General features: G+C 43.2%; 1 protein-coding gene across 1 annotated transcript in view; it reads right to left on the bottom strand.

Annotated features, from left to right (window-relative positions):
• LOC120882335 (ATP-binding cassette sub-family A member 17-like) overlaps positions 1–16589 on the bottom strand; it is a 76951-nt gene that overhangs the window by 5443 nt on the left and 54919 nt on the right. Inside the window, exons 22-25 of the mRNA XM_040266314.1 lie at positions 15214–15372; positions 8865–9043; positions 8093–8218; positions 4993–5187 (exon numbers count right to left, since the gene is read on the bottom strand). Of these exons, the coding sequence (XP_040122248.1) occupies positions 4993–5187; positions 8093–8218; positions 8865–9043; positions 15214–15372 (659 nt within the window). The remainder of the gene's footprint in view (positions 1–4992; positions 5188–8092; positions 8219–8864; positions 9044–15213; positions 15373–16589) is intronic.

Genomic DNA, 16589 nt, shown 5'->3' with positions numbered 1-16589 from the left:
AGCGTTACTTTGCTAGTGTGTGAGATAAATGCAATTGTGGGGTAGTCTGAACATTCTGTGGCATTGCCTTTCTTTGGGATTAGAATGAAAACCAACCTTTTCCAGTCCTGTGGCCACTGCTGAGTTTTCCAAATTTGCTGGCATGTTGAGTGCAGTACTTTCACAGTACTTTGTCCATCTTTTAGGACTTGAAATAGCTCAGCTGGAATTCCATCACCTCCGCTAGCTTTGTTCATAGTGATTCTTCCTAAGGCCCACTTGACTTCAGACTCCAGGATGTCTGGCTCTAGGTGATTGATCACTGTGGTTATCAAGGGTCATCAAGATCTTTTTTGTATAGTTTTTCCATGTATTCTTGCAACCTTTTCTTAATATCTTCTGCTTCTGTTAGGTCCATATGGTTTCTATCCTTTATTGTGCCCATCTTTGGATGAAATATTCTGTTGATATCTCTAATTTTCTTGAAGAGATCTCTAGTCTTTCCCATTCTATTGTTTTCCTCTATTTCTTTGCTTTGCTCACTGAGGAAGGCTTTCTTCTCTCTCCTTGCATTTGGAACTCTGCATTCAAATGGGTGTATCTTTCCTTTTCTCCTTTGCCTTTCTCTTCTTTCCTCAGCTATCTAAATATTTTACTTAAGGCTTTATGTTCCTATATGAAGTTGCCCTATAGCTCATGTTGGACACTGTCTTTGTTTGATTTTCACTTCAGATTGGGTAGCACCCCATCTTCTCTCCTATAATTCAGAAGAGGTATACAAGAAGGAAATAACTGCTTGGTGGTGGCTGGTAGACTTGTCCATCAATCCCTTTTAGCCTGGACTCTTTTAAGAAAGGGTAGATCTTCAATTATCAACTTTACCTCCAGTGTTGGTCTATATAGGCTTTCAGCTTTGTGAACAAATTTTTGGATAGAAGGCTTGAAAATGTTATAATTTGATGCAAAGAAAATGAAGGAATGTGCTCTTTCTTACACACCTGAGTCTGGAGTAAGCCTATTGCCATAGGATGGCCACGGAGCCCTGCTCAGAGCACGGAGGCCCCACGGACCAGGCAAAGTCCCACAGTGGAGCTGAACGATTCTGAGACAGTGAATGATTTTGACAGAAATGCATGTGGACATTCAAAAGTCACTGCTGACTTTTGGCATACCAGCAGATTCTGAAAAGAACTGTTGTTGCTGTTCAGTTGCTAAATAGTGTCAGATTCTTTGTGACCCCATGGGCTGCAGCACGCCAGGCTTCCCTGTCCTTCACTATCTCCCAGAGTTTGCTCAAACTCATGTCCACTGAGTCTGTGATGCCATCCAACCACCTCATCTTCTGTTGCCCCCTTCTCCTGCTCTCAATCTTTCCCAGCATCAGGATCTTTTCCAATGAGTCAGCTCTTCACATGTGATAAGAATATATTTTAGGAAATGTGAAAGAATGTTTAAAAATATTTGCACATGTAAAGGGTGCTAAGCAGAAAGCTCACAAAGGAAGAGAGCAAGGATGTAGATTTGAGTTTGCTAATGAGATTAATCCGTGTGGGACTTCTAGGAGAAAGTGAAGAGGAGCATGTTGAACTATATTGCCTACCATGAATTTTCACAAATTTCCAGGAGGTGATGTGCAGACAGATTCCAGGAAGACTGAAATCCAATTTGTTGTCAGTCAGACAGGAGGAGGGTCTTGTAGGCAGATGCCGGTTGATTTTAAATAATACAAAGAAATGTAACGTTCCTTTTCATCTGAGTTTACAGAGCAGGTTTGTACTTGCCTCTCAGTGAGCTTCAATAAATTGGATGGATGACTGGTGATGATAAGGCTAGTGGGTGGGTCTGTCATGACCACCTGGCCTCACCCTGTCTTGTCGTGTCTTTTATTCCTTTGCTTGTTCATTCCTTCTTCCTTTTTTTGGTAACAGCTTATTGAGATATAATTCACATATCATACAATTCACCCATCAAATGTGTTCAATTCAGTGGCTTTTAGTATATTCACACTGGTGGTCCATGATCACAGTCAATTTTATAACATGGCATCGCTCCTCCCAAGAGAAACCTCAAATCCATGAAAAGTTACTACCCATTTTCCCCAGAATGCCCAAGCCCTGGCAGCCATTGATTTGCTTGTCACCATGGATTTGCCTGTTCTGGATGTTTCATATAAACAGAATCGCACAGTCTGTGCCCTTCTGTGATCTGCTTCTTTCACTCTGCATCCCATATTTAAGGTCCATGAGTGGTGTAGCGTATGTCAGTGCTTCACTCCTTTTTTATGGTTGAATGATATCCTTGCGCATGGATAGATCACATTTTGTTTCTCCATTCATCTGTTTGTTGGTGGACATTAGGGTTGATTCTACCTTTTGGCTACTGTGAAAAATGTGGCTATGAACATTCATGTACAAATTTTTGTGTGAATGTATTAACAGTTTTTTAGTTCTCTTGGATATATATACCTATGAGTGAAACTGCTGGGTCATATGGTACCTCTGTTCTAACCTTAAGTATCTTCTCTAATAATCTCAATCTTCCAACTGAAGTCTTTCATCCATTTGTATGTAATGTAATTACTAATGTAATTGGATTTGAATCTACCATCTTGTAAGGGCTATCTACTTGTTCCATGTGTTCTATATTGCTTTTTCTCTCTCACTTTGTCTCCTATTACATTGATTATTTTTTATGATCCACAGGGCTGCCTGAGTCTTCATGACATGGCCGTTAGTCTTCCCCAGAGTGAGTGGTGTGAAGGGGAGTATACCCAAAAGAGAAGCTACAGTGTCCCTCATGACCCAGTCTCAAAAGTGACATGCCACTTCTTCCACAGTATTCTGTCAGTCACACAGACCAACCCTGGTACAATCTGGGGTGATCTTCTTAAGGGTGTAAATCTCAGGAGGGTTACTAGGGGCTGTCTTGAAGGTATACCACAATGTCTCTTACCTTCTTCTGTATATTTGTTTTCTACATTTTGATTCTCCATGCTTCATTCTAAATTATTTTTTTTGGGGGGAGGAGTTGTTGTTTAGGTACATGTGCGTGATTATTATTATTTTTTTAATGTGCACCAAACACTGCATTTCAAGTTGTTTGCCGAAATCATTTGAGGCCCAGGATGTGAGCCTCTCCTGCCAGCTTCTCCTGACATTTGCTCTTGCCAGGCACCTGGGAGCACTGGTGGTTTAGAGTCACATCAATTCCATTTCAGGGACTGATAAGAGTCCAGGTCGTTCTGCAATTCTTGCATGAACTTGTCTAAGTACAGTTCATCCCTACACTTGGGATGCAGCCCTTCAGGGTCCTGACTCAAGGAAAGGATGCTTGCATCTAGGCCTCCCTATGCCCCAGAAGGTTCCTCCTGAACTCCAGTGCAGGCCAGTTCAAAACTAAGGGCAAAAAATATTCACATCTCAGCAACCCAAACTTGAATGGGCCACTTCCTTGGGTCCCTGTCCTCCCCTACCTCTTGGCTCATTAGTCTTCACTATCTTTTTAGTTCTTTGAATCCTTCAAAGACATGTTTCCAAAATTTGGTCCTATTTTTCTAGTTATTAATGACCACCAGGAAAGGGATTAGAGTTACCTGATTTGCCATTACCAAAAGGCTTGTCCATAATTTCTAAAATAATAAAAATTAAAATTAATAATAAATGGCTCCTAGCCATGAGATGCTTATACTGGTTATGGTTGTTTGGTCAAGCAGTGTATGCTAAAAGGTAACAGAGAGTAATAATTACGAGCACAGATTCTGGAACTAGCCCATGTTGATTCTTCCGCCTTCTCTCTAAACTTTATGCTGATCATGGGCAGTAAAGCTAGTACAGTGCACACTGTGAATGGCACAGCTTCAGTTAGGCCCCTGTAGTTTGGTCTCCTCGTATGCCTGTCATTGAATCCACTGTATACTGACCCCATTCCCCACCATCATTACACTTAAGTCACTGCGTGGCAACGGCTGGTTCTCATGATCATAAGCTCCTTGCAAGTGAGAGTCACTGGGCTTACACAACTGTTGGTATACACTAGGCATTCAAAAATTGTTTCACTGAATTGGTGCCAATAACGGAAGTAGACTCCAAAGAAGAGGGTCAGGTGTGAGGGCTATATACTAATTTGACTATGTCTGAGTCAAGCTGTTTAGAAGGGATGTATATGCAGGTCTGAAACACAGGACTGGGATTGGGCTGAGGGTGTGGCTACTTGGGAGCCATCAGCAAACAGAAGATAATGGGAGTCAGTGTAAGGAATGAGATTGGGGGTGGTGAGGACAGTGTGTGTGGAAGGACAAAGACGGTGGGCTGATGCTACGGCCCTGGGGAGCAGTGCAGTCTAATGGGCTAGAGGAAGAAGATCCACCACAGGAGTCTAAGGAAGAAGTGTCAGTGAGAGAAGAGCCAGAAGAAAGGGGAAGCTATAGGAGAAAACAAAGGAAAGCTAGAGTGTGGAGGAGAGAAAGGCCTGCATTAAGAAATGCTTCAAAGAAGGCAAGGAAGCTGAGGCTGAAAGTTAGGAGTGGCCTTGGCTTGGGAAGTACAGTGGGCACAGAGTCAGGGAGGACAGATTCCAGGGCTCACTGGGAGGAAGCATCTGTGGGCCATGGCTGCTGGCTGGGTGTCCTGAGTGGTGCCTGGGACAGCGCTAGATGGTGCCACTCACTCCTCCAGGGAGCACGGGGTGGGGGGGGGAGAGACAGGGGTTTGTGGGGACAGCTGATGGCTTTGTGGGTCCACTGGGCTTGAGATACCTTGGGTTTCAGGGACATTTTCAAGCAATGTTGAGTAAGCAGCTTGACATACAATCTGGAGCTCAGAGAAGAGGTCTAGGAAGGAGCTATGGATTTGGGAGTCAGAGATAAATCCGACACCTGGAATTTTCAAAGATGGGTTTCATTCCAGTTCCCTGTCCCCAACCCTCTGTAACACCCACAGGTGTATTTCAGGGGACCCTCTTCCTGATATACCCACACCACCCTAGGTTCATGGGGGTACCTAGGTCACCGCCTACCTTCCTCAAGTCAGAGCTGACGCTGATGCTGTTGACAAAGGCGTCCCCTGAGGTGATAGACTCTTCCCCAGTCAATATCTTGAAAATGGTAGTTTTTCCAGCTCCATTGAGGCCAAGAAGACCAAAGCACTCCTCTGCTTGAACAGTGAAGGAAACCTTGTTCACAGCCAATGGAGGCACCTTCCTGGAATAGACCTGAGATAGCCAAGACAGAAGACAAGACACCCAGTGAGGAGGCCTGGAGCCAGCAGCCTGGAGTTGTCAGCTGCACTCCAGTTCTGCCCCCAGGGCTCCAGGACTCCGAGGTATCCGGGCTGGGATCTGCCTTCTCATCCCAGCTGCTGCTCCCAGTGGGCTCAGGAGGTTTTCTCTCTTCCTGCCCCTGCACACTGACAACATAGTTCTCTAAGATAAGCCTCTTTCCTGCTTTCCTCGAAGCAAAGAAAACCACTTTGATGTTGCCTGAGCTGGTTTCTGGGGGCTTTTAAAAATATATATATAAATTTATTTTATGGAGGCTAATTACTTTTCAATATTGTATTGGTTTTGCCATACATTGACATGAATCTGCCATGGGGGTACATGTGTTCCCCATCCTGAACCACCCCCCCCACCTCCCTCCCCATCCCATCCCTCTGGGTCATCCCAGTGCACCAGCCCCGAGCATCCTGTATCAAGCATTGAACCTGGACTGGTGATTCGTTTCACATATGATATTATACATGTTTCAATGCCATTCTCCCAAACCATCCCACCCTCGCCTTCTCCCACAGAATCCAAAAGATTGTTCTATGCATCTGTGTCTCTTTTGCTGTCTCGCATACGGGGTTATCGTTACCATCTTTCTAAATTCCAAATATATGTATTACTATACTGTATTGGTGTTTTGCTTTCTGGCTTACTTCACTTTGTATAAGAGGCTCAAATTTCATCCACTTCATTAGAACTGATTCAAATGTATTCTTTTTAATGGCTGAGTAATACTCCATTGTGTATATGTACCACAGCTTTCTTATCTGCTGATGGACATCTAGGTTGCTTCCATGTCCTGGCTATTGTAAACAGTGCTGAGATGAACATTGGGGTACATGTGTCTCTTTCAATTCTGGTTTCCTCGGTGTGTATGCCCAGCAGTGGGATGGCTGGGTCATATGGCAGTTCTATTTCCAGTTTTTTAAGGAATCTTCACACTGTTCTCCATAGTGGCTGTACTAGTTTGCATTCCCACCAACAGTGTAAGGGGTTCCCTTTCCTCCACACCCTCTCCGGCATTTATTGCTTGTAGACTTTTGGATAGCAGTCATTCTGACTGGTGTGAGATGGTACCTCATTGTGGTTTTGATTTGCATTTCTCTGATAATGGGTGATGTTGAGTCTCTTTTCATGTGTTTGTTAGCCATCTGTATGTCTTCTTTGGAGAAATGCCTATTTAGTTCTTTGGCCCATTTTTTGATCGGGTCGTTTATTTTTCTGGAATTGAGCTGCAGGATTTGCTTGTATATTTTTGAGATTAATTCTTTGTCAATTGCTTCATTTGCTATTATTTTCTCCCATTCTGAAGGCTGTCTTTTCACCTTGCTTATAGTTTCCTTTGTTGTGTGGAAACTTTTAATTTTAATTAGGTCCCATTTGTTTATTTTTGCTTTCATTTCCAATATTCTGGGAGGTGGGTCATAGAGGATCCTGCTGTGATTTATGTTGGAGAGTGTTTTGCCTATGTTCTCTTCTAGGAGTTTTATAGTTTCTGATCTTATGTTTAGATCTTTAATCCATTTTGAGTTTATTTTTGTGTATGGTGTTAGAAAGTGTTCTAGTTTCATTCTTTTACAAGTGGGTAACCAGTTTTCCCAGCACCACTTGTTAAAGAGATTGTCTTTTCTCCATTGTATATTCTTGCCTCCTTTGTCAAAGATAAGGTGTCCATAGGTGTGTGGATTCATCTCTGGGCTTTCTATTTTGTTCCATTGATCTATATTTCTGTCTTTGTGCCAGTACCATACTGTCTTGATGACTATGGCTTTGTAGTAGAGCTTGAAGTCAGGCAGGTTGATTCTGGGGGCTTTTTAACCACTAGTAACTATAGGGAAACAACTCTCTCTGTCTCTGTCTCCCTCCCTCTCTCTCCGCGTGCATGTGTGTGTGCATGTGTGTGAGTGTGTGTACATTCCTGGCTGTCTGAAGAATCTCTCAGCACAGCCCCCATGGGCTCTCAGGGAGATTAGCAGGCTTGCTGTGGGCTTTCAGAGCCCACATCCCCTCCTTGGCTCCTCCACAGACTGCTTTCTAGATCCAGGAGAGACTCAACCATGCCTACCCTTTAGGGCTTCTGGGGATCCATGGCTCCAGCGCCCCTCCCATCCCAGGCCTCCTTGTCCTCAGGGGCCCCCAGAAGACAATGGGGAGCTGAGGCGCTACCTGCTGTCTCTGGGTGCACGAATGAGCTCAGATGCCATCTGTTCAGAGGAAACATCTCTCTGAGTCTTTCCCATCAAAACTCATCTGAATCCTGTGCCAGTGCAGTAGTCTCCTTATCCCCGGGGATATGGTTCAAGAACCCCAGTGGGGGTGTGAAACCATGGATACCATAGGACTCTCTACTTACTATGTTTCTCCTATACTACATTCCTCTGATAAAGTGTAACTTATAAATTAGGCACAGTAAGGGAATATCCAAATTGCCAACATCAGTACCCTTGGGCTTTGGGGTAAGTAAAATGAGAAGTCCTTGAATGCAAGCACTTGATACTGTGATACCGGATCGGATAACTGAGCCAGCAACTAAGTAATGAAACAGCGGAGAAGCTGGACAAAGGGGTGGAGTGGGACGGCTTGAGTTAACCACACTACCCAGGATGGCACACAACTTAAAACTTATGAATTGATATTTCTGGAATTTTCCATTTAATATTTTTGGACCATGTTTGACCGCAGGTAGCTGAAACCTCAGAAACCAAAGCTGCTGATAAATGGGCACTACACTGTACTCCAAGTCAGCGGGCGGGGTCCTGGAGCCATGATGGCTGCTTCCCTACACAAGGATCCCCAGGAATAATGGGGATGAAAAGTAAAGTAATGCTTTTCAAGCTACATTGGACTTTACCTTAGATAGTTCTTTAAGGACCAGTGGGTTTTTCTTATACAGATCTTCCCAAGAGTTCTTGATCATTTTTGCTTCCTCTTCCACATCTTGGTCTCCAGGCACAGACTCTGCATTCTGCAAAACAACCTGTTTTTCCGGAGATAAGGATGGCAGGTGTAAGTGCTTTTGCAAGGATAGGAGGAAGACATCAAGGTCCTTCCCTGTAACGTTGTGAAGGTGCCCTGGCCATGCCAGTTCCCATTTGCACACCACCACCCATTCTCAGGGAAAGTCGCAGGCAGGACTGAGTGCATGTTGACACGACCGTGATATGCTAGACAGGAAAGTACTGGTTTTTAAAGAAAGAAAAAAAAAAAGACTTGAAGCCCAGAGGTGTCAAGATTACAACAAATCCCATTTTGTACAGGATTTCCATGATCATGGGAGTGGGGGAGGTGCTTTGCCACTGGAAGATATTCAGGTCAAGAACTGACACAACAGATCTTTCTCCTATCTGGCTCCTGAATGACTGAGGGGAGAGGTGTTACAAGCTGACTAGTTTTAGGGAATCCACGGCTGGCCAGGGTCACAGGGCCCAGGCCAATGCTCTTCCCCCTTCTCCCCTCAAGGTCCGGGGTCCTGGGGACCTCAGTAACCCCTCTGCCCTGAGGGAGGTTTACACCATCTCCAGGCCCTCTGGCTCTGAGAATCAAGGTCACCGCTGACTGCAGGAATTAAGCCGTGAAGCCAGCCTCTTACCTGTCCTTACAGACTTACACTTGGACCCACTCACCATTTTTTGCTTCCAGGAGAGGCCAGAAAACCTGGATTTCAGTTCCCATAAGACACCGGTTTCAGTGAGGAAAAGCAGGATGAGGTACACGAGCCCTGAGATGGCGAGGGCTGTCAGGTACTTCCCCATCCCGAGAGACTCCCAGGCATAGATGTCCTCCTGGACCACATAACCCTCTGCTACAATGGGACAAATGGACATGATCGGATTACACAGAGCAGCTAGATTCCTACGATAACAAATGTCATTTAAAAGGAGCATTATTGTCATCACTGTAGTCACTCCACCCAGAAGATGGGAAACGTATACAGTATTCTGCTTTTCTTGCTGGAACCAATGTTTAGCAAAAATTATGCAGTAAAGTAAAAGACTTCTCCCTGTCCATATGACAGTTACTTGAAATGCAAACTATTACATGTTTGATTCTTTTATCAATTGTTAATCACCCTGTAACTTCAACTGACCACTCATGCAGAAACACTCAGCAGCCTCAAGTCTCCTATTTTAATTTGATTTGCCTTCAAATTTTCTTTTAAATACATGTATTTTTAAATTATACAATACACACTCATTGGAAAAAAGAGACACGTCTGAGGTAGAGTCAAGGTACTTCTCCTCTCCCTACAGCTGTTTTATGTATGTATATGTATATATATATATATATATATATATATATATATATATATAATACTTCCATACTCTCTGGATATAATCTTTTAAAATACAAGTAGACTGATACTATGCATTATCTTCTCCAGTTCATTTGTTTTGTTTCAGTTCAGTTCAGTCGCTCAGTCGTGTCTGACTCTTTGCGACCCCATGGACTGCTGCATACCAGGCTTCCCTGTCCATCACCAACTCCTGGAGCTTACTCAGACTCACGTTCAGTGAGTCAGTGATGCCATCCAACCATCTCATCCTCTGTCATCCCCCTCTCCTCCTGCCTTCAATCTTCCCCAGCATCAGGGTCTTTTCCAATGAATCAGCTCTTTGCATCACAGGTGGCCAAGTACTGGAGTTTCAGCTTCAGCATCAATCCTTCCAAGGAATATTCAGGACTGATTTCCTTTAAGATGGACTGGTTGGATCTCCTTGCAGTCCATGGGACTCTCAAGAGTCTTCTCCAACACCATACTTCAAAAGCGTCAATTTTTTGGCACTCAGCTTTCTTTATAGTTCAACATTCACATCCACACATGACTATTGGAAAAACCATAGCTTGATTAAATGGTCCTTTGTCAGCAAAGTAATGTCTCTGCTTTTTAATATGCTGTCCAGGTTGGTCATGGCTTTTCTTCCAAGGAGCAAGCGTCTTTTAATTTCATGGTTGCAGTCACCATCTGCAGTGATTTTGCAGCCCCACAAAATAAAGTCTCTCACTGTATCCATTGCTTCCACACCTCTTTGCCATGAAGTGATGGGACCAGATGCCATGATCTTAGTTTTCTGAATGTTGAGTTTTAAGCCAGCTTTTTCACTCTCCTCTTTCACTTTCATCAAGAGGCTCTTTAGGTCCTCTTCACTTTCTGACATTAGGGTGGTGTCATCTGCATATCTGAGGTTATTGATATTTCTCCCAGCAATCTTGATTCCAGCTTGTGCTTCATCCAGCCTGGCATTTCGCATGATGTACCCTGCATATAAGTTAAATTAGCAGGGTGACAATATACAGCCTTGACATACTCCTTTCCCGATTTGGAACCAGTCTGCTGTTCCATGTCCGGTTCTAACTGTTGCTTCTTAACCTGCATACAGATTTCTCAGGGGGCCAGTCAGGTGGTCTGGTATTCCCATCTCTTTCAGAATTTTCCACAGTTTGTTGTGATCCACACAGTCAAAGGCTTTGGCATAGTCAATAAAGCAGAAATAGATGTTTTTCTGGAACTCTCTTGCCTTTTTAATGATCCAGCGGATGCTGGCAATTTGATCTCTGGTTCCTCTGCCTCTTCTAAATCCAGCTTGAACATCTGGAAGTTCACGGTTCATGTACTGTTGAAGCCTCACTTGGATAAATTTGAGCATTACTTTGCTAGCGTGTGAGATGAATGCAATTGTGGGGTAGTCTGAACATTCTTTGGCATTGCCTTTCTTTGGGATTAGAATGAAAACCAACCTTTTCCAGTCCTGTGGCCACTGCTGAGTTTTCCAAATTTGCTGGCATGTTGAGTGCAGCACTTTCACAGCACAATCTTTTAGGACTTGAAATAGCTCAGCTAGAATTCCATCACCTCCGCTAGTTTTGTTCGTAGTGATGCTTCCTAAGGCTCACTTGACTTCAGACTCCAGGATGTCTGGCTTTAGGTGAGGGATCACACTATCATGGTTATCTGGGTCATGAAGATATTTTTTGCATAGTTCTTCTGTGTATTCTTGCCACCTCTTCTTAATATCTTCTGCTTCTGTTAGGTCCATATGGTTTCTGTCCTTTATTGTGCCCATCTTTGGATGAAATATTCCGTTGATATCTCTAATTTTCTTGAAGAGATCTCTAGTATTTCCCATCCTATTGTTTTCCTCTATTTCTTTGCATTGCTCACTGAGGAAAACTTTCTTATCTCTCCTTGCTATTCTTTGGAACTCTGCATTCAAATGGGTATATCTTTCCTTTTCTCCTTTGCCTCATTGGCATGAACTCCTTATTGCCAAACTCACACTTAAACTGAAGAAAGTAGGGACCAAAATCAAATTCCTTACAGTTTTGATTAGATCATTCAGGTAAGATCTAAATCAAACACCTTACGATTATACAGTGTAAGTGACCAATAAATTCAAGGGATTAGATCTGATAGAGTGCCTGAAGAACCATGGAAGGAGGTTGTTTTGTTTACGCATATACAGTTCAGTTCAGTTCAGTTCAGTCGCTCAGTCGTGTCCGACTCTTTGCGACCCCATGAATCGCAGCACGCCAGGCCTTCCTGTCCATCACCATCTCCCGGAGTTCACTCAGACTCACAGCCATCGAGTCCGTGATGCCATCCAGCCGTCTCATCCTCTGTCGTCCCCTTCTCCTCCTGCCCCCAATCCCTCCCAGCATCAGAGTCTTTTCCAATGAGTCAACTCTTCGCATGAGGTGGCCAGAGTACTGGAGCTTCAGCTTTAGCATCATTCCTTCCAAAGAAATCCCAGGGCTGATCTCCTTCAGAATGGACTGGCTGGATCTCCTTGCAGTCCAAGGGACTCTCAAGAGTCTTCTCCAATAACACAGTTCAAAAGCATCAATTCTTCGGCGCTCAGCCTTCTTCACAGTCCAACTCTCACATCCATACATGACTACTGGAAAAACCATAGCCTTGACTAGATGGACCTTAGTTGGCAAAGTAATGTCTCTGCTTTTGAATATACTATCTAGGTTGGTCATAACTTTTCTTCCAAGGAGTAAGCGTCTTTTAATTTCATGGCTGCAGTCACCATCTGCAGTGATTTTGGAGCCCAAAAAAATAAAGTCTGACACTGTTTCCACTGTTTCCCCATCTATTTGCCATGAAGTGATGGGACAGGATGCCATGATCTTTGTTTTCTGAATGTTGAGCTTTAAGCCAACTTTTTCACTCTCCTCTTTCAGTTACATCAAGAGGCTTTTTAGTTCCTCTTCAATTTCTGCCATAAGGGTGGTGTCATCTGCATATCTGAGGTTATTGATAGTTCTCCCAGCAATCTTGATTCCAGCTTGTGTTTCTTCCAGTCCAGCATTTCTCATGATGTACTCTGCATATAAGTTAAATAAGCAGGGTGACAATATACAGCCTTGACGTACTCCTTTCCCAATTTGGAACCAGTCTGTTGTTCCATGTCCAGTTCTAACTGTTGCTTTCTGACCTGCATACAGATTTCTCAAGAGGCAGGTCAGGTGGTCTGGTATTCCCATCTCTTTCAGAATTTTCCACAGTTTATTGTGATCCACACAGTCAAAGGGTTTGGCATAGTCAATAAAGCAGAAATAGATGTTTTTCTGGAACTCTCTTGCTTCTTCCACGATCCAGCGGATGTTGGCAATTTGATCTCTGGTTCCTCTGCCTTTTCTAAAACCAGCTTGAACATCTGGAAGTTCACGGTTCACGTATTGCTGAAGCCTGGCTTGCAGAATTTTGAGCATTACTTTACTAGCATGTGAGATGAGTGCAATTGTGCGGTAGTTTGAGCATTCTTTGGCATTGCCTTTCTTTAGGATTGGAATGAAAACTGACCTTTTCCAGTCCTGTGGCCACTGCTGAGTTTTCCAAATTTGCTGGCATATTGAGTGCAGCACTTTCACAGCATCATCTTTCAGGATTTGAAACAGCTCAACTGGAATGCCATCACCTCCACTAGCTTTGTTTGTAGTGATGCTTTCTAAGGCCCACTTGACTTCACATTCCAGGATGTCTGGCTTGAGGTGAGTGATCATCGTTTTTGTATAGTTCTTCTGTGTATTCTTGCCACCTCCTCTTAATATCTTCTGCTTCTGTTAGGTCCATACCATTTCTGTCCTTTATCGAGCCCATCTTTGCATGAAATGTTCCCTTGGTATCTCTAATTTTCTTGAAAAGATCTCTAGTCTTTCCCATTCTGTTCTTTTCCTCTATTTCTTTGCATTGATCACTGAAGAAGGCTTTCTTATATCTTCTTGCTATTCTTTGGAACTCTGCATTCAGATGCTTATATCTTTCCTTTTTTCCTTTGCTTTTCACCTCTCTTCTTTTCACAGCTATTTGTAAGGCCTTCCCAGATAGCCATTTTGCTTTTTTGCATTTCTTTTCCATGGGGATGGTCTTGATCCCTGTCTCCTGTACAATGTCACGAACCTCCATCCATAGTTCATCAGGCACTCTGTCTATCAGATCTAGGCCCTTAAATCTATTTCTCACTTCCACTGTATAATCATAAGGGATTTGATTTAGGTCATACCTGAATGGTCTAGCGGTTTTCCCTACTTTCTTCAATTTGAGTCTGAATTTGGTAATAAGGAGTTCATGATCTGACATCGGCCATATCAGGACATACAGATCAAACTAATACAGATCTCTTGCAAAAGTAGATACATGGACGTTATAATGGCTAGTATTGTGGTAACTTTGGTTTGTAACTCCACATTTTGTTTTCTGTGTAACTTAAGAAACTGATGCATAAAAAAACAACAATGAGTCTATGGTTCTGGGTACACAGTGGATAAAGAGGTCTTGTGACATCAATAATTAAAAGGGACTGGGGACAGGGCTGCATAAGAGCAGTTTTCCTATATTGTTGAAGTTAAGCTAATACAAATTCAAATTAGAATGTTAACTTAAGGATGTTAAAATGCAATTTCCATGGTAACCACAAAGAAAATAGCTATTGAATATACCCAAGAGGAAATGAGAAATGAATTAAATGTTTCATGGGAGGCAACTAGAGTAGCCCAACTCAGAGAGTGGGATGGTAGTCGCTTGAGGCTGGGGTGGGGCCGTTAGTGTTTCGTGGGTTCAGAATTTCAGTTCTGCAAGTTGAAGAAAGTTCTGGAGAGGATGGTGGTGATGGCACAACAATGTGAATGTATTTAATGCCACAGAATTGCACACTTAAAAATGGTTAAAATGGTAAACTTCACATGTTTTTCCACATTTAAAGAAAACAACTAATTTTAAAAGGTGTTGGAAAGGACATGGACAAATTGGAACCCTCATATGTTGCTGGTGAAATGTAAAATGGTGAAGCCACTGTGGAAAATAGTTTTGTGCTTCCTGAAAAAGCTAAACATAGAGTCATAAGCAAACCCACTCGTAAGTATATACTCAAAAGAACTGAAAACTGGTTCACACAAAAATTTGTGTGTGAATGTCCATGGTAGCATTCTTCATAATAGCCAAAACATAGAAACAATCCAAATGTCCATCAGCTGATGAACGGATAGACAAACAGTAGTCCATCCATATAATGGAATATTATTCAGCCATAACAAGCAACAAAGTAGAGATGCATGCCACAACCTGGATGAACCTTACAAATACTGTTGCAAGTGAAAGAAGCCAGATACAAAAGGTCACACAGTGATTCCATTTACAAGAAATGCCCAGAACAGGCCAATCCATAGAGACAGAAAGTAGATTACTGGTTGTCAAATGCTTGGGGGAAAAGGGAATGGGAAGTGCCTGTTAATGGATGGAACATTTCTTTATTCCAGGTGACAAGAATGTTCTGGAATTAGATGGTGGTGATGGTTGCACAACCTTGTGAATATCCCAAAAACCAATGAATCGTATACTTTATAAAAGGGTGAATTTTATATGAATTATGTCTTAATAAAAATGTAATTAACACAGAAACAAACACAACATTGTAAAAGTTAAAAATTAAAAAACAACGTAAATAACAAAACTCTGTTTGTCATACTCACAAACTTTACTGCACTCAATCTGGTCCAAGCTCTTGACCTTGCAAAACTTCTGCAGTTCAAAGTTGTAGTACAGGTTGGATAAAGCCATCCCTAGGCAATGGCCTGGAAGCAGTAGGAACATGTTATCCAGGGACTCTGAGATCGCTGTGTAGCCAAGTTCTGTGAAGGGAACAGAAAATATTAACCCTTCTTTCAGGAAGAAGCGGGTACATCCCCCAGTGACTCTCTAGGCCCGCTGGCCTCTTCTCCTCTGTAAAGGGCTTGTTCTTTTTACCTGTGGCTGTATCTGTCTCTGCGCATCACACTCCCAGGCCCAAGCCCAGAAATCAGGTTCTCCCTGACTGCTAGTGTTCCCTCTTCTGAGGCAGTCACCCAGCCTCTAAGCTGAAACTATTTTCCTTTTGCAGCGCTTCCTGAAGTCATTTTACTTCTATTCCAACTGTTTATTCAGGCAGGTCAGAAAGAGCTTGCTGTGTTTGAGAAAACCAGCACGGCATGGCTGCAGTAGGGGATGCACTTCTGGAAGTCGTGGCTTTGAAGGCTGGAGGCTTACAAATGAGTTAGTGCCAAACAGGAAAGCCTGGGGCACCAGCTTCGGATTTATTACAGTGTCATCTTACAAGTAGATAAGGAGAACACAGTTGCTGTGTGGACAGTTTGCGGAGACAAAACCACCATTATTTGCAGATGCTGTACATTATCACATACCTAGAAAAGCCACAAGAATCAACCAAAGTGGTCCTGTGGTTAGAACTCTTTGCTTCCAATGCAAGGGGCATGGGTCCATCCCTGATCAGGGAACTAAGAGCCCACAAGCTTTGTGGCAAAAAGAAAGAAGAAAAGAAAACAGACTCAAGGACCTGGAGAACACGCTCGTGGCCGCCAAAGGGCAGGGGGCGGGGCGGGACAGGAAGCCGGGCTTGGCGGACACATGTTACACACAGGACGCATGAGCACCAAGCCCTGCTACACACAACAGGGCCCTGCAGCTGATATCCCATGAGAAACCATGATGGCAAAGAATGCATAGATGTGTAAATCACTAAGTCACTTTGCTGTACAGCAAAAATTAACACACTGTAAAACTGGAATTCCAGTTGAGCTATTTCAAATCCTGAAAGATGATGCTGTGAAAGTGCTGCACTCAATATGCCAGCAAATTTGGAAAACTCAGCAGTGGCCACAGGACTGGAAAAGGTCAGTTTTCATTCCAATCCCAAAGAAAGGCAATGCCAAAGAATGCTCAAACTACCGCACAATTGCACTCATCTCACATGCTAGTAAAGTAATGCTCAAAATTCTGCAAGCCAGGCTTCAGCAATACGTGAACCGTGAACTTCCAGATGTTCAAGCTGGTTTTAGAAAAGGCAGAGGAA

Source organism: Oryx dammah, unplaced genomic scaffold, assembly GCF_014754425.2.
Source record: "Oryx dammah isolate SB20612 unplaced genomic scaffold, SCBI_Odam_1.1 HiC_scaffold_2, whole genome shotgun sequence".
Classification (NCBI taxonomy): Eukaryota; Metazoa; Chordata; class Mammalia; order Artiodactyla; family Bovidae; genus Oryx; species Oryx dammah.
This window is presented reverse-complemented; position numbering and strand designations above follow the sequence as displayed.